The sequence below is a fragment of the Harpia harpyja genome, chromosome 1, assembly GCF_026419915.1.
Source record: "Harpia harpyja isolate bHarHar1 chromosome 1, bHarHar1 primary haplotype, whole genome shotgun sequence".
Lineage (NCBI taxonomy): Eukaryota > Metazoa > Chordata > Aves > Accipitriformes > Accipitridae > Harpia > Harpia harpyja.
The window spans coordinates 8,374,555-8,397,990 of NC_068940.1; the positions used below are offsets into that span (position 1 = coordinate 8,374,555).

Here is a 23,436-nt window from a genome sequence, read left to right on the forward strand (position 1 = left end):
TTTCAAATTTTTCTTTAACAAGAACATCCTAGATCAATGCTATACATTAAGATGTTTAGAAATACCTTTGCCTGCTTTTTTTTGCTTCTCTTGATTTGTCACCCAAAGTCTTCAACCTATAAATCAAAACACAAACCATCAGACATTTCCAACACCAAAAACAGAGAACAACTTGTTTGAACACATAATGTGTTAATTCCAGCCTATTATACTTAATTTTATTTCAGCTTATTTCACAAATGAATCAAATTTCACTTAGTTTTGTGGAGATTGTCATATAAAATTATTTCCACCCACACTGCTTCTAAATTATGATTTTTCTACAAGTGCGTCAAGCAATTGGTTACAAAAAGCTTAATGGGAGCTATACATCCAAGTCATCCAGCTCTTGATACTGTTCCCTTAGCAGACAGGTATTAAAGATCTGCATAGAAATAATCAATCTAATCCTGAAGAACACCCTTTACAAGGCAGCATACGTGCTAAGGAAAAGCATGACAGTCACACAGAGATATTTGTACCCGCTTGCCATAAGTCTGTCAACACAAAACTAGCACAAGCACAACTTTCTTCTGCCAGCTATCAGAATCTCCGGCAGCATCACCACAACAATGCACTGCTACTGAGCATATCTGAGGTTTGTTTCACCTATGGCCAGTTTCAAACTAAACTAGTACCTTGCTCCTAAAAAACAAAAAAACAAAACAAACAAACCAACCCTAAAACCCCAACTGACAACAAATGACACCCCATACACCTCTTTTCCACTCTTTACTCTTTTTCAGACAACCCATATATGCTACTCAAGTTGGCATGGCAGAGTGAGAACCACAACCTTCTGCTATTCTCTGACCACCAAGATGATGGATGTCCCCAGCCTCTATGCCCTTTGGAGTCCCAGCTGTCCAGAACAGCAAGGGTTAGGAAGAAATAAAGGACACAGAGACACAAGCAAGATGGAAATGAGCTATGAGCTCCAAAGATATCCTCCAGACGCGACACAGACATACATAATCCTGAGTGACCCAGTGACTAAGAAACACCCTAATATACAAATATTCAGGCTTCTAGGGTGAGCCCAGTCACTCTCCCAGTCTCGACCACCACCAATTTCCAGCAACGCAAAGACACTCAACGCTCTATAGCAAAATAGGTGGTTGACAATTTGAGAAAATACATGTTAAGGCAGGTCTCCACCCTGTTTAGAGAGCTGTTAATAATAGTCAAGCCAAGTAGCAACAACCACAGCACACTGAGGAAGACCACCACCGTTGCAGAAAGCTCTGCAATTTGCTCTTCTTCTCTGTCATGTTCCCCAGTATGTACCCCAGCCTGTAACAGCAGCACTCCTCTGTATACAGGGATAGAAGGAAATGCTGGGTCACTACTGGTTCTCTTACTGGAGTATCTGCCAGGCAGTCAGAAGTAAAGGTTAAAGTATTTATCACTAGACTACACAATATCAACTTCCTTTCAGCAGTGTTTCTGTACAAAGTAGAGGTAGTGTGAGACAAATCGCTCAAGCTGGCGGAAGCACACAAACTACTGCCTGAGCCCAGATAAACACAGCTCACTGTTCTGTTGGAGTTTGGGGTTTTTTTTTTTTTTTCCCCTCCTCCTGCAAAAGATTGCTTGCAGGTAAAGGGGTCAAAATGTAGATATTTTAGCAAGTAAGTCATTATAAACTCTTTATTTTAAGTTTCTGGAATACACAGACATCTATCACTATATATAAGTATTCACCATAGGGGTATTATAAGGCAGCCTCAACACAGCCAAAGACCACGTAGTTTTAAAAAGTAATTGATTACAACACGATACTCTCCTGTGGCTCATTATGAACCAACTGTTTTGCAGCACAGGCATGACCTTGTTCTCCAGCTATCCACCGACTTCCAGCAACACTCATTTGGACCACCTGCTTGTACTAAAAATAGCATTGATACAGAGCCTACCTAAAAAAACCTTGTGAGGCAACGTAGGAAGAACATCCTTCTACTTTTTAATGTAAGCAAGGGGTTGCTCCTTCCACTTATCCTGCACTTCTTTTCCCCAAGTGCCAGTAACTTATCTTCCAAGGAAAGAAACGCTTTTCATATGCCGAACGGAGTACAGCAATGCTCTTTAAGCAATTACGCTAATCCATAAAACCCTGAAGGTCAGTTACTTCATAAAAAATTCAAGCGCGTTAATTGACCCCATTCACATCTTCCTCATCCTCTCAAAACAGCAGCCCTTCTTTCCCCCGACCGCAGCTGCCTCCCGAACACCAAGGCACCTCCTCCCCTCAGCTCCCGACTGCAGCTGCAGGCTACCACGCAGCTGCCGGGGCTCGCTGGCCCGCCATGAGCCCCTCAACCGAGGCGGGAAGCAGTCTCGGGGGGGGGGGGGGGGGGGTGTGTAGATTAGACTCAGGAGCCGCGTTCCCAGCCCGCCCCGGCACCGGGGAGAGCACAGCCACCGCCAAGCAGCCGCTGTGAGGGAAGGACGAACCCCCCCACCCCCCCCGGGCGTCCCGCCTCCGCCATCTCCTCCTCTTCCTCCCTCCCGCCCTCCGGTCACCTGCTTCCCCCTCCCCGCCCAGCTGCGGGTCCCTCTCCCGTTCCCCCCCCCCCGCTAGCCCCGCGGTGCCAAGCCAGGCCCGGAGCGCTACCCACCCAGCGGTGAGGTCCTGCTGGACGCTCAGCAGCCGCTCCCGCAGCGTCTCCAGCATCGTCCCGGCTTTCTCCGGCTGCGGAGGCCAGCGCCGGGACGGAGGGGAGGGGAGGGGAGGGGTGGGAGGGAGGGGCGGGGTGGGAGGGCGGGGCTTAGCTCCCCCCCCCGCCTCAGCCCGCGGGCGGTGCCGGGCGCGGCGGCCAGCCTGCGATGGTTAATCACGGCCCTCGCGCCCAGCGGAAGGCCCGCCCTCTCTTTTCCGGCGGGGGCCTCGCGGGGGCGGGGCGCGGTGTGTAAGGGCGCGAGTTACCTCAGAAAGTCGGGGGAGTTGGGGGGCTGCTGAGGGGGAGCCAGGTCTCTTGTTTTGTCTTCCCGGTGTGCGAGTAATGCCGGCAGAGCTGCGGTTAAAGCCCGGGCCGTTTCAAGGATGGATTTTGGGAAGCGCGTGGATCCCTGAAGTTGCAGCTAGCGGCTTTTTAACAGACTGCAGTAAGCTCCTTGGCAGGTTGGGACCCTGACCTTAATGATGTTGACATCAGCGATAGTAGCGTAGGAGTGAACTCGGGGAATCGGGTTTTGCAACAAAATCTTAGAAGTATGGAAAGCAAAACCACCGGGTCTCCCTAGGATTGCTGGGTTCTTGGAGTAAGGGATAGATGATAATGCTTAAAAGTCCTTGCAAAGCAGGTAGTCGAACTGTAAGTTTGTCTGTGTGGCCCACTGCTGGTTTCTTTGGAGACTGCCAGGCTTGTATAGATATTAGTGATTCTTAAAGAGAATGACAAAAAAAGGCGCGGGGAGGGGGGGGCTGTTACTACAAACAGTAAATAATGTAAGTGAAAAGTTTTAATTAAGCTTCTAGGTACTGTCTGTTCAGATAATAACTGTTATGAGTCATGCAACTAATCTTGAGAGAGTTTAAGTGGAATCAGACCTTTTCAGAACAACTGGCTGGTCTTTCTGGATGACTGTATTTACAGTCACAGTAATAGGAAGACAGTCTCCCACCCTGTGTGTTTTCAGTTAATATTTGAGGAACATGGACCCAGGATTTAGATGAATCTGGGAAATCTTAAATTTCCATTTAATTGAGACTTCACTGTTTACATAAAGCACTGAGATTTAAAGTCAAAGCATTTTATTGTTGTCCAATTCATTTTGGTTAAAAGTTCCCAAAAAGCAGAGTGCACTGAAATTGTTACAAGGAGAATGTATGCAGAGGGGGACTGTTGGATGTGTCATCTGATACTGCAGAAGTATACTCAGAGTGGTTTGAGGTACATCCAGTCAACTGGAAAATTGGCACCATAATCCCATTCACTCTCTGCTTGTGTGCTTTTAGAATAATATAGGACCTATAGGTTGTTTCTGATGTGGCTTATTGAAAACCAGTATTGCTCTGTGGCCTTAATATATGTTAAAAGCTAAATGCCTCCTAAAAGAAAAATGATTGGGTTGATCATTTCAAGCATTGAAATTGATGTAGCTCACCTCATCTTGAGGTCAGAAAGACTGTTTCCACAGCAGACTGCATATGAAGCTCTGTAAAAGAGCACATGACATTTAGACAGTATTTTTCTCTTGCTTGGCCCAACAACGATATCTGAAAGTAGCAACTTTCCACTTCCCTGGATGGTTAGCTCTCCAGACTAAGAGGGGAAGGACATGAATCAACAAGTTTTTTCTGATGTATTCAGAGACATGCATTACAAATGCTGACAAAAGCTGTGCAATCTGGCCTTAGGTAATATAAATGTTATGGGAATTAAAGTTTTCAGAAAACAAGGCAGCAGTCTTAACCTTTAATTTTCACCTTTCCTTTGAAAAGATATATGAATTTCTTCTGTGTTACATATTTTCAATTTTCTTGTGAATGTTTTTGTCAGCAGTGGCTCTAATAATTCACAGTGAGTATACACTTTTAGACTCCATTGCTTCTTTTGCAGTTAAAAAAACTATTCAAAGACTGCTGTCTTGTACAATTTCATTGCCATCTCTGTGTAGAATCTGGGAAAAGAAATGTGTTGAGATAGTGTTAACAGTCACAGTAATCCTAGAAATACAGGAGTGGAAGAGACTTCTAAAAGCACATACTATGGTCAAGGGCCATAGTGAATTATAAATGCACTATGTAGAGTTTTGTTTAACTGGTTCTTAGGAACTTAAAATGAAGGAGATTCTGCAAACTCCTTAAGTTATCAGGTCACATGTTTAGCTTGATCTTATTTTTTGTTTCTAGAATGAGTAAGCCTCATTCATTTTTTTTCTCCTTGTCGTCACTTTCCAAATATCTTATTCTTGTTGGTCTGTTCTGGACGTTCCCCAGTTTGTCCAGAAAGTGCAGAGCTATAGCATTTCCATCACTGAAGCTGAATTACATGGCTTCATTCAGAGCCCTACACAAGTTACATATTTTTACTAATTAATTAATATTAATGTACAATAGCAATTAATTTAACAAACAGCGTTTATGTGGCATGACAAGTGTTCATCTGCTTGACCCAACATGGATTATTACTTTTTCAGATAGCAAGGCAAGCTTTTGAGACAGGAACAGATCCTTCAGGTGTTAATTCAACACAGTGCCACCTAAAATTCTGTCAGGGGCTTTGGATCAAGTTTTCCAGAGATAAAATTAATGCTAAGTAACTTTTTAATATCAATGACCTATTCTGCTCATTTAGTAATAAAGTAGTTCACAGCTGGTTATTTTATATTAATTATGACTGAATTTGAGCCAGGAGCTCCTAGTTTATTCTTCTGCTTCTCCGATACTAGCACAGGTAAAATCTTATGCAAGTGTTCTGTAAGTGGCTATACTGGTCTCTGCAACAAAATGAAGATTTCTTTACTTTTCTAGACCAGCAGCCCTTAGAGGCATAAGTTAGGCTACATTTCTGTAACAGGTTAAGCAGCCCAAAGTCAACCCTAGTCCTGCCTTTGCATTATTCCACCTTTTCCTAGGCTTTAGTGACCCTGATTTAGATTGACTTTACATTAAGACTGCTGTGAGGGAGTGATACTGCAAAGAGACTAGGCTTATCCCCATGAAGCTCTGCAGTGAAAGATGGGTTTAAATACTTCCCCATTCTGCTGATCTGACATGAAATTTAGTTCGTTTAGGTGTCTATCTGGTCTATGTCTTGATCTCTGCTTTTGAGTGCAGTTAACTTGATAGCCTCCAATATAACATTTCCAAACTGACTTGAAGTAGTAAACAGAACTCTTGGCCCTTCAAAATTTCTCAGGTTTGTGGAAGTAATTTTGTCCTCTTCTCCACAGTCTTGCTGGTAGAAACTGTTTTTGCCTTCATATAATTTTGAATGTTTGAAGTGGAACTGAATTCTGCTCTCATTAAACGTTTTTACTCTCATTCTTGGTCCAGTTTTCAGTTTCGTTCAAAATAATGCAAGTGGTACAAAATAACACACAACATCCATTCAGTTAAAGCAGGCAGCAAAGCTCAGACTTTTGCGTCAGAACCAAGTACCAGCTCCTCTGCTTCTTTTTCAGAAATACATGTCATGAATTTGAATCCAAGTTCCACTTCCCACATCAAAAACTCATGCGTGCAATTGTAAATGGTTTAAGGTGTCAGGCAGGGCAGTGCTGGAGACCAGCACCCCTACAACAAAGCTCAAGCAGAGACTGAACGCCCAGGTCTAAGCTCAGGAGGGGTTCCCCGGGCCCATGGTTAGAGGGTGTGGATGGAAGCCACAGGTGAGGTTAGTGAGGGCCATTAAGTGCGCTCAGGGCTCTGACACAAGGCAAGGGAAGTTTACTGAAGTGTTGATCAATGGGGCTCCCTAGAAGCAACTTGTGTCAAATGATACAGTACTTGCTTTAACCTTCTGACATCATTGTCACGCATGCAGTGGGATAGGTGGGGAGAATTAAAAATACGGGAGGGATGGCTTATGGTTAAACCATAAGCATGGTTTAACAATCTCTCTTTATTTTTAGGTTTTGGGTGCAAATTTCTTAATTTTTTATTTTAAAAAATCTGTAGAATATGATTAAACGTTGACTAGTGGACATTATAGCTCTTGAACTGTATACATAGTTTATTTTTCTAGCTAGTTCTGTACTGATATAAAGCTTAAATGTTAGAAATATCTGAGATGAACTTTAATTCTAAAATGCTACTACTACCGTTTTAATTGATAAAGGCTACAATGAAAGTGTGTATTAAGGTCTGATTCAGCATTTCTTGCAGGAATTCCACTGCACGCTGAAAAGAAAGGTTGGTATCTATCGAAGGGTTTCATGTGCCCAAAGCTTCAACAGGGTCATATGATATAAGTGGAAACTAAATTTGAGCATTACATCATAAGAACTGTCTTGTCATAGTCTCACAAATCTTGAGGCCTCATTACCATTTCTAGCAGCTTCTAAGAGCTCCCTTTTCCAAATTAACTTTTATAGCTTCCTAATAAGAGTTAATTTCTGATCTTACCTGGACTAACTCTTTGGACTTTAGCGATGTAATAAAGTCTCTGCAGCCGACACAAAGCTTTTCTGTTATATGAATAGAGAATATCTTTTTATCTCAATAAAGCAAGTCGGTTTGGGGTTTTTTTGTTTACTTTTCCGGGAAACTAGCACAAGAAGATATGGACAGCAATCATTGCCAATCCTAGTAAGAACCGGAAGAATAATTTCTGTCCCACAAGTAAAAATATTCTTAATTCGCTTCACACAAGAACAGGTATGGGACTTAATCTCCAGGTTAATATAGGTTCAAAGACCTGTTTTAGATGTTAACTTTTTGATGAACCACCTTTCTGATAGCATGAAAGATATTTATAATTCTATATTTAATATTTTTCCAGAGAAAATTTGAAGATTGGCTTAGTCCAAACTAAAAGTTTGTATGTATAGTACCCTACACTAAGATAGTGATTAAGAAAATAGAATGGAGTTGGAATTGATGAGACAGATAGGTGTGTTGTAAATGAGACTTAACTGGAGTACAAAAAAATCAAAGCATTATGTTACTTCAGTTTCACTGTTTCTATGAGACTTTGGAGGGGGGCACATCATAGTGATAGAGATAAGTAATGGTGAAATTCTGTGGACCTCATCTCCCAGTCTCATTACATCATATGTGGTGATTGAACACACGATTAATTGCTACCTTTCTCATCTGTAGGGAGAAATTGGGGGTGGAGGGAATTGGTGTCTTGGCAGAGTTAGGAAGCTGAACAGATCCCTTCTGCAGGATCTTAATTGCTGAATCTGGTATTGGGGAAGGGACAAGAGCACATACCTGAGGACAGACATTTTCAGGGGCAGCCTGTAGTTATACCTGACTGGATGTAGTGGGAAAACACATCCTGAAAGGAGTGACCATCTCAACATGGCTGCTGTTCCTCTCCTTTCCTGAAACCTACCCAGATTCAGACTTTGTATTTTCTTAATCTTCCATCATGGCTGCGTTCAGTCATGGAGATGGGAACAATAATTTTGCTGTCACCACTGAAGGTGGCAGAGCTTGAAAACTTAGAATGCAAGACGTGGGCTCCTGCTATCTTTCCTTTCCACACATCCTCTTTTCTGCCTTCGCTTTATTCCTCGTCTTTTATCTTTTTGCTTTTTTTCATATAGTCAGCCAAGACCATCCCTTCCTCAGTGCTGCTGTTCTCAGTGAGGCAACCAAAGACAAAATGTTAAACCTGCCGCTGCTTGAAGCCTGTCAGGTGTGGTAGTGCATAATAAGATCATGTGCTCTGGCTGTTTCTCCACCAGTGAGCTTGCAAATGAAAGCTGGGACTGAAACTATATTTTCTACTCTTACTGAAGTTTTCTGTCTTTTTTATGTGCTTTTGCTAAGAAAGTATCATTGGAATAGATCAGCAATGGCTCCAGACTACTTCTGCTCAGTGTCTCTTACCAAATTAGTTAAATTGACCTCATCTCTGACATCATCTAAAAGACCACAAACCAGGATTTTCTTCTGTCATAGGAAAGATACTTCAAAAATGAGGACTTTATCTAAAATGTTATAATTTGTATTCTCTCAGTATCTTGAAACTTCTCTACAATTAAATTTTTCAAAGTTAATACAACAGCTTCCTAAAAGAAAGCAAGGATCATAACTCCAGCTACTCAATGTAGTTCAGATTGAGTGTGCTGGTTTTGAGAAAAGGACAAAATATGTAGTGGATTAGCCAGTTCCACTAGAGGGCACAGCTGTGTATAGAAAAACAGAAATATGCTAGTATTCATTTCTCTGGAAGTGCATGCATCTTAAATGAGCAAAATATTACTGAGAATGTATTAAGTACAAATCATGGCTTATTTAGTCTCAGAAGGACACCTTAAAAACTGCTACTGGTTTGAATGGCATCAGGCTCAGTATGTAGTGGTGACCTGGTATTTGACGTAGTCACAGTGTTGCTTTCATAAGCTCTTTTCTCCTGGTTAAGCAGGGTGGGGAGATCTGCATTACACTGGGTCGCCTGTATTTTTATGGACAATGCAGATGATGTTCAGAAAAAAAGCAGAGACAAGAGCCTCATGTCCCTGCCTCCTAGCAGAATACTAGGTTACGCTGTTTCCGATGTCTCTTACATTGTCACTACTGTTGAAATGATCTGAGGGGATGCACTTCGTAACAATAGATTTCAGAAGAAGGCATGCTGCTGTGTCTTTGGGAGGAGGATCCCATGATCTTATAGACAGCAGCTGCCTGTTTCAGGCAGGTTTAGCCTGTGAATTAGGAGACATACTTGTGTAGACTGCATAGCTTGTATAACTAATCTTGACCCTGTTGTCAAGGAAATTAAAAAGATGTATTAAGTATGAATGAATGCTGTACAATAATATTTGGAGTAGTATTAAGTAGCTATGTTGTGTCTGCATCTGTTATTTTTTGTTGTTCTTGTGTATAATTTTACTAGAGTAGGCATTGTATCATATGATTAGATGTTCCCTTAGGCTATAAAGCATAATTGGTTCGTTTGAGGAAAAAGTCGTGGTTTTTCCTTGTCATTGCAGTGCCAGAAAATGCTGGTGCGACTGTAGCTACACTTACGGGGGCGGGGGGGAGAACTTTAGCAAAGCCTATGTCTTTTGGAGGTGTTCCGGGAGGGACTCCCTTTCTATTGCTGTATACTGTGTCAGCACTAGGAGGCTCTACTGGTGTCTCTGTGCTGGTTTAAGTGAAGCAACAGAAATGCTGTTTGCAGAGAAGGGACTGCAAAAATGCTAGGAAACTGCTGCAAGTGGATGGGATGTGTCATGAAGCACAAGGGGGTTTTAGTCGAATAAAATACACATTTCCCCAGTGCTTACTGCTCTATTTAAGTTCTTATGTATTACTTTCAATTTTCTATTAACGTGACCAATTTCTGCTCCCCTGGATGTCAGAAGCATGGTTTGAGGGAAGTGGAATGAGGCCCAGAGTGAGATTCTTGAAGGACAAGCATACTGTGTGTCAGTTTTATTGATCAGAGGCAATTAGCTCAGCCAAACCCAATTAGGACACAGTTTTAGTTTTATACACACAGACATTAATCGCTCATTATCCAAGTGAACTCTAAAGGGAATTACAACAGACTAACAGAATAAAATGGCTGTCCCTTTGCTGTTAATGGAGGAGTTTTCTAGATTTGTATTTGTCACTAAACTGCTAATTTCACTGACTTCCTCTTATCTTAAATCAGCTTTTGGTTTTTGGATTTTTTTCCATTAACAACATCTTAATCATCTGTCATTCTGGCCTTTCTGGGGACAAATATCATCCCATGAGTGAATTTAATTGCTTGCTTTTTTTTTTTTTTTTTTACCATTAACTCCTCCCCTTCTTTGCTGCTCTTGCTTAAGGCAATTTTTGTTGAAGCCTTCTGGCTGACTGCCTAGCATTTGGCTAATAATTCTGTGCAATTGTCAACTTCATACTGTTTCAGTGTTTGAAATGGAACTCTCTTTCCTCAGTTTCTATGGGTCTGATGTTTACTAGCCTATTATGCATAGAATCTAATCCACTTATGCTGTAAGTAGCTTGGAGACAGCTTTTTTTTTATCATCACGCTATATTTTATTTATTGAGCATAATTCAGTTTGAATTAAATGAAATAGTCATAATGGTCCTTGTACTGTTGCAGAACTTTCTTATTAGTGCATTTTGTCAGTTTGATTTATTTTATCTGTCTTGTACAGTTGTTGTGACAACCCAGAGTTGCTTTACTAGCTACAGCAAGAGTACCTCATCCTCCTGGAAAGTACTCCATATTTCAAATTACATAGCTTCAGGGTGGACCTGAGAATTGCATAGGCGAGTTTTGATTTAAAGCATTGTCTGTTCTGTCTCTCTCTCTCTCTCTTTTCTCTGGTTTTTTTTTAAGGTATACTTTTCATTTGGAAAGTAGCTGTCATTGCTGGATATCACGGTGCATTGCACAGACAAATATTGTTCATATGAAAAACACTGAGACAGAGAGGTCAAATGCTCGTATGTGGGTGCCTGCATTTACGGAACTGCAGCAGTGTGCCCTTGTGGCAAAGGAGGCTGATGGTATCCTGGGCTGCACTAGGAGAAGTGTTGCCAGCAAGTCAAGGGAGGTGATCCTTCCCCTCTGCTCAGCACTGGTGAGGCCAAACCTGGAGTGCTGGGTCCAGTTCTGGGCTCTCCAGTACAAGTGAGATACGGACATACTGGAGAGAGTCCAGTGAAGGGCCACAAAGATGCTTAAAGCACTGGAGCATCTCTCCTGTGAGGAAAGGCTGAGAGAGCTGGGGCTGTTTCACCTAGAGAAGAGAAGGTTCATGGGAGATCTTATCAATGTGTATAAATACCTGAAGGGAGGGTGTAAAGAAGACAGAGCCAGGCTCTTTTCAGTGGTGCCCAGTGACAGGACCAGAGACAGTGGACACAAACTGGAACACAGGACGTTCCCTCTGAACATCAGGAAACACTTTTTCACTGGGGGGGTGAACAAGCACTGGCACAGGTTGCCAGGGAAGTTGTAGAGTCTCCCTCCTTGGAGCTACTCAAAGGCCACATGGACATGGTCCTGGGCAACTGGCTCTAGGTGGCCCTGCTTGAGCAGGGGAGTTGGACCAGATGACCTCCAGAGGTCCCTGCCAACTTCAACCTTTCTGTGATTCGGTGATGTCTGTATAACCTTGTTTGCTTGGAATACCATATTAAATTTTCAGCTTATGACCATTTACGACTTCATTTTACTTCCTTTTTACTCATATGTACAACTTTTGGAAGTGGCCTGTACACTGAAGACGCAGATCTTTGAAAGCAGAGGTTGCCCCAGATTTTATGTGGAAGACTGAACTAAGATGGTGATTCTTTGATTCTTACTGTAATAGCATTCTTACTGTAATACCTTTACTGTATTGCTTTAATCAGGGAGGGCTATGGTTTTTTGCTTCCGCTAAATCATCAATCTCTGGGAGTAATGCAGTAATTTCAAATTAGCTCATTTGATACTAAGGGTTCTGAAAATGCTTTCTGAATATCAGTAAATGAAGACTCAAGTACATACAAACATACAAGATTTTAAATATTCAGCAATTACTGATGGAATTATTGTATAAGTAGAAATCAAGTCTTGTCAAGGTTCTCAGCCTTAAATATTCATGTTAGTCCAAAGATTTATTTCAGCATGAGATTCCATGCCTTTTTTTCTATGAAGAGCCTAAATATGACTAATAAAAAAAGAATAATGTAATATACATCATATTTTATGTATGTAGGTATACCTGTGTGTGCATGTATAAATTAAAGTCATGACTCTAATACTTTCATTTTTGCAATAGCAGAGGAAAATCTTAGCTATCTGATTTATACCAGCCACTTAATTTTATTTTTCACAAAAGTTATTTGATTTTAAATAGACCATTCAGTGTCTTCAAATTGTCAGATAAGCTGAAGAACAGACTTTGGGAGATGAAAAACAATCCAGCTTTATTTACTAAAATTAGTGATTCTGTTGAGTTCATATGAATTCAGTTTACATACACGTATTGATGATGCCATTAGTCTATTTTGTCATTACCAGAATAAGAATGTAACACCTACTTCTGTTCATTCTCCTGTTTGAAAATCCTTTTCAACAGCTCTCATTTTACATTTCCTTGGGACTATAAAGCAGAACAACTTGCTTTTCATTTCATTCACAAATGAAACATAGGCTCTTTTCTCTCCAGTAAAATGCATCTTATTATAAATAAATCATCACTTAAAGAAATATACACTAAAAGGCAGGAATTGCTTGTGTTAAAGTACATATACGTCTTCTGCATAAGAGATTCATACGTTCCTTTATCCAAGGCAAAATCTACAGTTTTAAGATACCAAAGTAAGTTGTTCTGTGAACAGCGGAACTAAGTTTTTCAAATTATTTTTTTCTCCCACATTCCTCAGTCCTTCCCACCCTCAGTGCTCAAGTACTTCTTCCATCTCCTTCCCATGTCTTTTGCCAGTTTGGCTGAGAATGTGGCAACATATGCTGTTGCTGAAATAATCATGTGCTGATTGCCTGTTCATTATAACCATGGTGATTGGCCAACTGGCTGAACTGCAACTGGCTTTTCCTTAGTGGTAGCACTAATTTTGATCCATCTCTAGCAATCAGTTTTCACAAGATGTATAGGAATTTACTGTCTTTGAGAACTGTGTAGCTCTGAAGTCTGAAATGCTCAGTGGACTCACAGGTTTAGGAAGGGGAGGCCTCACAGTACAGTTGTGTAAGTCTCACTTCCTTGGGAAATCAGGTTCAAAGTTACTGTCATATTATACTCACATCTCAGAAAAAAAGAATCTGAAAGTCCATCAAAGTTAGTAAAATTATCAGAACTATTAGTTCTAACTAAAATTACTCAGGGCAACAGAATTACTTTTAATTTTGTAGTGTCATTAGAGGGAGAACCATTTGTGAAGTTTTGATACCTATTGAAGTTAGTGAGGTTACATCAGTGTAACTTAATGGAATATGGTTTTAAAATGCTATTATACTGTCTTTTCCAGAGCAAGTGAAAGATGAATCCTGATGCAGCAAAGCAAAATGCTCCAATTATAAAATAACAACGGTATCTCTCCAAGGATTTTTGAAGTTGCATGAGGTTAAAAACGTAGGTGGTGTATGGTGAGATCCCCTGATGTACAGGCACAAGGCAGGTTCTCCCATTTTCTTAATAAAACTCTTCTCATTAAGGAACCCATTTAGGCCTGAAATGTCAAAGCGGTACACATTTTCATCTAAGGTCAGCTTGCATCTAGAGTGCCTTTGTGGCCATAAGGTATTATTATTATTATTATTATTGGTCCAGTACAGCATCTGTGTTAAGTGATTTCAAGGTGCTACATTCCAGACATTGCAGAAGGAATTCTCACTGCCTCAGTGACCTGGAAGTCTGAAGCTCACAAGCTTCAGACAGAAGTCCTCATCTTCCCTGGAGCAGGGGAGCCATCTAGCAGAAATTCATCAGCCTGCAGAGTCTGACAGGTGAACAAGGTTCCTGCTGAGCAATTTCAGTGAATAGATACATTCTTCCATCAATTATATTCTGTCAAATTGGCATTTATCATTTGAAACTTGTTTTTCAGGAAATTTTCTAGCCAGCTCTTGTAAACAGAAGAAGAGTGGAGTTGAATATTAATATTCCTTAATTTGGTTATTTCTTGTGGTGCCTTCTTTTAAGAAATGAATGTTTCATTTTCTTCTTTTCATACAGCGTAGAGCTTGGTTGAGTTCATTTCATTTATCAACTGTTCAAGTTATTCGATATAAGAAACAGGATTCACAAACACTTGAACAAAACTGCTTAACCATCTATGAACTGTAGCAGTTATCTGTGGTATACTGAGGAAGGACTCCTTGATAGTGGGAAAATTATGCTTTGTCTTACCTAAAGACGACTGCTTTCATCAAAGCAATCTTGTGTTTAAGGTACAATAAGAATTATGAAAGCTTTTCAGAGACACATGCAGAAATGATTGGAGCTGAAGTAACAGATGCCTGCTGATTTCTGGGATTAAAGAGATTTAATTATGTGTTTCTATGGTGGGTTATCTGTAGCTAAGGACCAAACTTCTACCCAGCCACTTGCTTACTCCCCCCTCCTCAGCAGGGCAGGGGGAGAAAATAGGAAGAACAGCAGGCACAAGAAGGCTTATGGGTAAAGATAAAGGCAGGGGCATTGCTTACCAGTTACCGTTGAGGGTAAACCAGACTCAACTTGGTGAAAATTAATTTAATTTATTGCCAATTAAAATAGATTTGGGTAGTGAGAAACAAAGACAGACAAATGTTACAACACCTTTCCTCCCCCTTTTCCCATGCTCAACTTCACTCCTTTACACCTGACTCCTCTGCCCTGTCCTGGAAGAGTGCAGGGGAGGATGAGGGGGGATGTTACAGTCAGTATACAGTGATTTTCTCCTTGCCATTCCTTCCTTCCTTCTCCCCCTTTTCCTCTGATCTGGCATGTATTCTCTACAGGCTGAAGTTCCTGTCAGTAAAGTCATCTTCTCCGCCACAGGCTTTTCCACAGGCTGTTGGGGATATCTGCTTCAGCACTATGGAGCACCTCTTCCTCCTCTTCCTCTGACGGTGGTGTCCCCTCTGCTGTTTCTCACTCTTTTTGTTCGCTCTTCCTGTGCCTCTCCAGCATTTTTTGTGCTTTCTTAAGTATGTTTTCACTGAGGCACCACAAACAACTTTGCTGATGGGTGCAGCTTTGACCTGTTGTGAATCTGTTGCTGAGCCAGCTGGAAAAGGCTGCATCCAGCACAGGGCAGCCCCTCAGCTCTTTGCACAGAGACCACCCTTGCAACTCCCCCTGCTACCAAAGCCTTGCATTTACACCAAATACAGTTTCTTAACCTTTTCCTTACATTAACACTAAAATACCAGTAATCATAACTGTATCTAAAAATAATAACTGTATATCAGAATAATCTCAATATTGTACATGGCATGGCCAGGACTCTCTGTAACAATAAAGGTAGTCACTCAGAACTGACATTAAGAGACTTCCCAGTTCCTGATCGCCCTTTCTCTGTGGATGAAGACGTTGTATGATACTCCTGTTCAAAAGTGGGACCCAAGCACAAGTTGTAGTCAGTTCCCAGCTCTACCAGGTCATTTCCTTAGCAGGTTTAAAAACAACTGGTTTGTCACTATGTAAATAATCCCTTTCCATCCCACAGGCTCAAAGTGGAAATCTTTGAGGAGTTCGGGGAGATTATACTGTCACAGACACAGTCATAGCTCTCACTGTCTTCAGGGAGAACTATGATAGCAAAAAACCAGCAGAACAAGGCCTGCTTCTCATAGGCCTGATAAACTGTTCCAGCCCACCTTGCTGTTGGACACTAATCAAATCCTGGTTTTGTACATGCACTGGGAGCTTATGTACTTCTAAACTTCCCAGCTTACTACAGATTGTAGGCAAATGCTGTGGCCTGTCTGGGCACAAACAGGCTGTTTGATGTGCTGTTGCAGTGGTGGCACCTAACAGGCCACATGTTCTAGCCACCAGGGCATCCTGCTGTCATAATTAACATCCTGCTTGTCCTGCTTAACACAAAGAGAATAGTTGAAAAGGAATTTGAGGCTAGGTAGGTGGTAATTAACTAAATCTAAACTTTCTGACTATGCTTTCAATAAAGAGTTCGGAAATTGTGGATATTCTCCCTCTGTTTCTTTTAAGGCACTTTCAAAAAAAGCCAAAATCAGAACTGCCAGTGAGGTACAAACTACAAACACTACGGGGAAATAATTTTGAGAGGATATATGACACTTGGACGACCATAGTTCAACTGAACAAATGAAACACACTAGCTTTAGCTTTCAATATAAATGACAATTGTTTAAAGTAGATGAACTACTAGATAATGAATACTGAAAGCTGCAGCCTGCTATTACTAGCCATTTTCAGAATGGAAAACTTTATGGAAAAGGCTCCAGTTTATCCAAAAGTTGTTGGATATTAGATTGTGCCTGACACTCAACCAGTATGAACTTTTACAGCTCTCCTGAAGTCAGCATTGTCTAGAAAAGGTTAAGATCTGACTGGTTATTTCTAGCTAGCTGGAGTTTTTCTACGTTGGAAATTCTAAAAAATGGTCTGCACTAATGATGTTCTCATTAAATCATCTAATTTAGTGATATTACAATAACGGAGTTGTTGGCGATTGGGGTAAATGAAGAAACATTCTCACTGGCATCCAAAACTAAATGATTCCCTCTTCTTTTGAAAACTGTGCAATTCGTAATGCCTATTTTTTTATCAAATTCATCTCCGTTAATAAGATCTATAATTATGAAGCAGAAAGGCATAACGAGATTGGCTGATTATAATGCAGGGAGCATAGATGAGTACTTCTAATTCCCCAGAGGATGAAGCTCTCTGGTGATGGCGCTAGCATGCTTAGGGCTGCTAGACTGCTGTTTCTAAACATCTTTATTTTGAAGGAATTGTGTTTACGGGAGCTTAAATTATTAGTTTGGAATGCTCAGCAGCTTTTATTGTAGCTGCTGTTTGCTTTCTTTTTGGTATTAATTTCTACTTCCAGCAGAAGTATCACAGTCTAGTAACAGAGACTCTCTGTGGAGTATCCATGGAATAACTCTGCTTCTATGGCTGCAGTCTTTGGACCCAATCCTGCAAGAATTTAATAATGCAGCTATTTAGATTTGTTTCAACATGGTGGTTTATTTGGATAAGAAAGGCATTGCTACATCTCCTGATCTGGTGGGTAACTTGAAGCAAATTTTTCAGTTCTATCTATCTTAATTTCTATATGTGTAAAATTGAGATTATGTTACAGATCTTCAGTCTCTCTTACTTAGGATTCTCGGAACATATCCTAGATGCTTTTGAGTTGAGGACTGGGATAAACAGCAACATCTTGTATTTTGGATGTTGTCCTCAGTTCTGAACTGAAGTCTAGCTGATGGGAAGCTGGCAACCTGCTTCTCTCACCCTGCTCCTTAAGGTAGGTACTCCCTTCCAAATTCTCTTCCTGCCCATCTCCTTAGCAACGTGCTAACATTCAAATGAAAAGGTAGTATCTATAGCTTATCTGGGGGTTGCTGTCTTTCCTATTCTCAGCATTGCCTAATTTATTCGCTCTTCCTCTTTATTGCTATCTGGAGGTCTTTGCATTTTAATGTTAAAAAAGTTGTCAATGGTGTTTTGAAGGGCTGACTGGTATGATGACGAACTAAAACAGATGGCTGTACTTTCTTAGTGGAAAATGCCGAGTACACAGCATGTGAAACTCCACAATCAGTGGACTTCTAAATAAGCAGAATTTTGAAAGGTCGGGGAGAGGTTAGTGATATCAAACCACACTAGGTAAGGTTGTGTCTCAGGGTAACAGATCAAAGAGAACAGGAATATAATGTACTTCCATGTTTTATCTGTCACTACCTGCTAAAGTTAAAGGCAACTGCTCAGGTAGCTTCAAGAAAGCAGCCTCAAAGTAAGCAAACTCAGGAATTGGTGGAAGAGAAAAGAGAATACCTGGAACATAGCCTCTCTCCATTCTAAAGGCACACGCTAAAGTGCTTTCCTCTCCCACATGTGTTATCAATAGGACTATTGAATCCCATGGGCTTAGCAGGTAGATACCAAAGGATCAATTAGCGTGGGGCTTGTGGGACAGTTCAAAGCAGGGCCACACTGTGCCAGACATTGTGCCAAGGTGGTATAGTAGATTTTTTAGCTGATGATCTCACAGTCTAAACAGAAAACAAAAAGAAAGGGTGAGAAGGAAGTAGTACAATTTATTACAAGCCAAGGTGTGGCTGCAGATGACATGATATTTTTACAATACAGAGGGGGTTTTTCAATTAATCTTTCAGGTTAAATTATCCTAGGAGGGTTATAAGAAGGAAGATGAGGGAGTGAAGAGAGAGAACAGCATTAGGAGGTGGGGAAAAAAAGATAAAGTGTGTGAATTAAGGATATTACTAAGAAAGGATTTTGTTCGAACCATTTGGCAGTATACAGTAATAACAATATCCAGAGCAGAAACTCTAGTGAAGAGCATGACTTTTGGAATTCCCCACTGCAGCATCTCCTGAAGGTGTCTCCTATTTGCATCTGCCGAATGAGCAGGAGCTTGTACAGCTAAGTTTGAGAGAGGATAGGATCAGAAAAGAGAACACAACCATGATCCAGAAGTAGAAATACATTCATAAAACAAACCAAAAGGAAAGGCTCAGTCCCATAAACAATTAGAGGAATAAGAAGGAAAATAATTTAAAATGTACTTCCTGTTTGGGATAGGATTGAGAGGGGCATAAGGAGTTAACAACGTTCTTACAGTCGTTTTCTATTAGTCTCATGTGGAGGCAAAGGCTGCAGTATGATTGCATCTCTGATTACACACTTAAAAATCCACAAATGTAGAGTAAAAACTAGGCACAGACAAAATAAACACTTGTTAAACTAGGAGAAGATCTGAAAAAGAACTTCATGTAGAGATTGGAAGAGCATCTAAATAGATGCTTGCTTTTTCTTTGTATGAGACTTCCTTCCTGAGCCCATGAATAAGCATGATTTAAAGGCAGGTACAGCAGTGTTTCAAAATCTTGGCCAATATATTTAGAGAGTAACTTTCATAGGGAGTTTGCCAACTTGAAATTTAGGCATTTCAAGAACATCTACAGGTTGGCTACTACACTTTTCTTCAAACCTCACTGTGAATAGTGACCTTTAGACTCATATGTTCCATATCATGTATATTTCTCTCCCTTCTTTGTTGGAGACACAGAAAGAGAGTGAAGTGATTACCAAGGGAAAACAGAAAACACAACCTTACCCTTAGCACTCCAAATTTCATAAAATAAAATGTCCTAGAAGCTCTGAATACTTTCAAGGGTGAGCAACTTTACCCATGTGAATATTCTCTTTTAGAGGGTCTTTTAGAAGTCCAGAGGATCTGTTTTTGCAAGAATAGGCAAGGGAATGATGCCTTTTTTTTTTTCTTTTCTAGCCTTTTAATATAGAGTTTAATATAAATAATTTTTAAAGTCATTTTTCCCATTAACCTGAGGCACTTCAAGTGTTCGTGGAGACACAGATACCATCCACTTGTTTAATCTAGGCTACTAATGTTTTGCTCTACCCTAGAGTAGTTGTAGAGCAAAAAAGTTTTAAAAGCCTATTGTAGACTGGACACTACTTTTAATATCAATAGAAAAAAAAGAAAAAAAAAAGATCTGAAATGAGTGTGATTTTAAAAGTTTTTAAATTACAGCTGGGTATATATTAACCTGCCAGGGTGGGATTCAGGTCTCTCTCTCTTGCAAGATTTTATCATCTCTTACAGATTTGTTTTGAAAAAAGAACAGGGAGTCAAGTTCATGGAAATATTTAAGTGTTTGTGGCGTTTCACTGGTGGTATGAGCTGCAATGCAGAATTCCAAGCTGTGTAGGTTTACATTGCAATGAGAGAACTGAGCTGAGCTGAAAATAATTCCTTGACTCTTTCAGCCCTGCAAAGCAGAAGGACTAGAAATACAACATACTGCTGAACTCTGTTACAGATTAGAAATATGATGTCCTGATTAATTCTGTTCACAGTATTACAGGCTGTGACAGTAACAATCAGGAAGAAGAGCTTTAAACAAAATGCTAAAATAGTGAAACACCTATCCTGCACAGCACAGCATGAGGCAGAGGTACCTGACCTGGCTCTGAGCGGCTGCTGTGTTCCCTCAGAGTACAGGCAGAGAACAGCAGTACAGGAGTAGTCCTAGTGTGCATTGGCCCAAGTGGAGCTGGGTGTTTAGAAGGCTGCACTGTGGCTACTTTCACCTCTAAATTGGTTATCTCTCTCTGCCATAACATTACGTTGTGTGTACACAAATCCTGAGGAGAGAGTTTTTCTGTACTACAGAAAACATGGGGGAAGTAGTAAGAATGTGTGCAATCAGGTTGATTTTTCTTTGAGTGTTTGCTAAGTCAATGTTTATGTTTCAATTTAACTGCTCAGTTGTGTTAAGAAAAGCCAAAATAGTGAGGACAAATCTTGTTTTGGGGAAAAGATTATCATTCCAGTAAAAACATGCACACTGAAGTTTCTAGAAGTGAACAGTTACAGATACAAAGTTATTCTCCCTTTTTGCAAAGTTCGGAAGTTTCAGGATTGCTTTGTATACTTAACAGTATTTTGAGTTAGGTCAGATTTTTGCTTTTCTGTGGGTTGCACGCCAAATAAACGACTTTTGAGTGGCTTCACACCAGTGGATTGGCTGTTTGTGCCACAAAGCAGTATTATAGCTATCCATGGATACATCAAAGGAGATGGGTTTGCTATTGCCAGTATATTAGGGATTCCTTCCTTTTACTTTAACTACCTCTTCCTCCCTGCCCTCAGTCTATAATCTAGTTTTATCTTCAATTATTGTGACCTGGTTTTAATTAATTTCTTTCTAAAGGGTGCATTCATTTATCCAGGGTTCATCACTAGAAGCTGTTGTTAAACATGATATTGAAGGCTTTAACACAAAAGATTCTGTGTGTCTTCAAAACTGCGAGATGTTTCACATACAAGGATGAGGGAAATCATAGCACATCTTTTAGAGAAGAGTAGATATGAGGAAGTCTGCCCATGGTAGAACTGGTTTGGGAAGTGATGTTGGACTATTTTGACACTTCTAAGTCTTCCATTTAATCTCTATTTCACCAGCCATTCTATCAACTGTTAGAGCTGGGGGAAGTATGGGAAAAGTTTTTGAAACAAACACAGCATCACAGGAAAAAGTGGTTCAAATCTCTTAAGAAGATTCTTTAGACAAGAACTTTTCTATTGGTGGAAGCTCATGAATACACACAGCCATCTTTAAGGAATATGCTGCTGAATAGCAGCTACATTAATTGAGCTAAATCATGTTTTGTTAATATCCATATTACTAGGGATAGAGTACTACATCCAAAGACTGAAACTGTTTATTGAGAACTGATTATTCTCCTTTTTACAAGAAAAATACATTTCTTTTATAATAAGATACAAATCCTGATTTCCATGGTTTTATTCCATCTTTTATTTTATTACGTTTTACAAAATCATCCAGATTTTCTTACAGATTAAGATTCCATGCATTATTTTCTACATAATCTGATTCTACTCAGCTGGCTTTGACTCTATGTCTAAATTTTCTGACACGATATTACATGTCAAAGAGCTTTCAAAAGTCAGGAGACTAAGATGTTTTGTAATCTCTTCATGTGTGGAAAATGTATTTGATGAAATCAGATAGAGCTACTTTTTGAAACATAAATTCTTTCTAGCCCAAGTAAAAGTTTCACCATCTGTTACAACTTCATAAAATTCTCATAAAATATCCATGATGACAAATAATTTCATATACATAATGGACTTGTGATTTCTCTCTCTGAACTTGTCTTTTTGCAGCTCCTAAATGAAATACTAAGCTTGCTGCAAAGTAAAGTGGTAGCGCAATGTCAATTCAAAAAACCCCAGTTAGGTGCACCTTTTTGTAAGTGACGTTAGTCTTTAAAATGCAATACAGCTAGCACTACAATTTTTTTAAATGACTTCCCCTCTGTAGGGGCTTATTAACTAATTATATATTAATATGAGCAGGATGATAAATTTTTTTTGTAGCTTTCTAGCTTCCTGAAGATATATTTGATTGACATAATTGGGCTTTTAGTTATAGAACAGCATCTGATTCCCATCTCAATTATGTTAGTTTAAATCCAGAGAAATGTATGTTTTTCAGTTTAGACTCTGGCCTATGAAAATGTCCATAGTCTAGAGGTCCTGTCATGTTTTGATTTTAGTCCAGAACACATAAGACCTTTTAAAATTATTACTATTATTATTATGTAAAGGTACTTAATGTTATGAAGTAAAAGGCAAACAAGAAGAGGAATGGAGAAAAATATCATTGGCTTTTTAGAGGTTTAAAATACTGTACAAGGTATTATAGAGGAGTAGTATGGGAAGGAAGGTATGGGGAAAAACACAACTATGTATTTCTTTTTCAAAGTTGTTTTATCAGTATATGTACACTGAAGCAATGTTTTAATGTAATTCTACCTTCCTTCTCCCTCATTGAAACCCATAATTTTTAGAATGAGAGATCAGTCTGGCAAGAATGTGTATTTAACATTAAGCAAAAAATGGAGATGATAGAATAAAATGCAATATCACAATCAGCAAGTTTGTTCCGGTGGCTTACTTCCTACATCAGTCCTTGGAGAATACCTTTAGAAGAATTAGTCCTATGTCCGGATGCTGTTGCATTTTAATTCAGTATAACATGCCAATTCAAATGCCCTTTAACAACACTTTAACAAGTACTGTATTTATAATACAGTTTGCTCTCTTTGAGGTTTTCCCTACATATACTAATTTGATACATTGGCTGAAAGCTTCATTTATTTCAGAAGCTAAAAAATGGCTGCAATCCTCAATTTATTTTTGGAAAAGTACTTGTTTGATGATTTCAGAAAAGGCATTTCTCCTGTCGTCTTGCCAGAGGCAGGCAAAGTTTATGCAAATGACAATTTGAATGCTGGCTGTGAGTTAATAACAGGGGGGTGGTCTCAACTTAGAGCAAAATAACTGGAGGGCATTAGTAATATAACAATCTACAAAAAAAGAAAATGCCAGTTATTACTGTGTTCTTGCCTGAAGAACTTAAATGCCATTAATATTTTATAGATAGAATTATTCTATATTCTGCCCATCATAATTGGAAACCACAAACAAATCTCAACAATCTAACAATTATATATTTAAATCAATAAGCTGGTTTTTGCTTTGGGTTCTAG

At 39.8% G+C, this 23,436-nt stretch overlaps 1 protein-coding gene and 1 long non-coding RNA gene across 3 annotated transcripts in view; one reads left to right on the forward strand and one right to left on the reverse strand.

The window, feature by feature from the left end:
- DTNBP1 (dystrobrevin binding protein 1) overlaps nucleotides 1–2,776 on the reverse strand; it is a 77,185-nt gene extending 74,409 nt beyond the window's left edge. For both annotated transcript variants that reach the window (XM_052810899.1, XM_052810815.1), the window contains exons 1-2: nucleotides 2,658–2,776; nucleotides 66–116 (exon numbers count right to left, since the gene is read on the reverse strand). In XM_052810899.1, the coding sequence (XP_052666859.1) occupies nucleotides 66–116; nucleotides 2,658–2,713 (107 nt within the window). In that variant the 5' untranslated portion in view covers nucleotides 2,714–2,776. The remainder of the gene's footprint in view (nucleotides 1–65; nucleotides 117–2,657) is intronic.
- Nucleotides 2,777–3,000: 224 nt separating this feature from the next.
- LOC128152585 (uncharacterized) overlaps nucleotides 3,001–23,436 on the forward strand; it is an 81,134-nt gene continuing 60,698 nt past the window's right edge. Inside the window, exon 1 of the long non-coding RNA XR_008238707.1 lies at nucleotides 3,001–3,160. This is a non-coding gene — a long non-coding RNA (uncharacterized LOC128152585). The remainder of the gene's footprint in view (nucleotides 3,161–23,436) is intronic.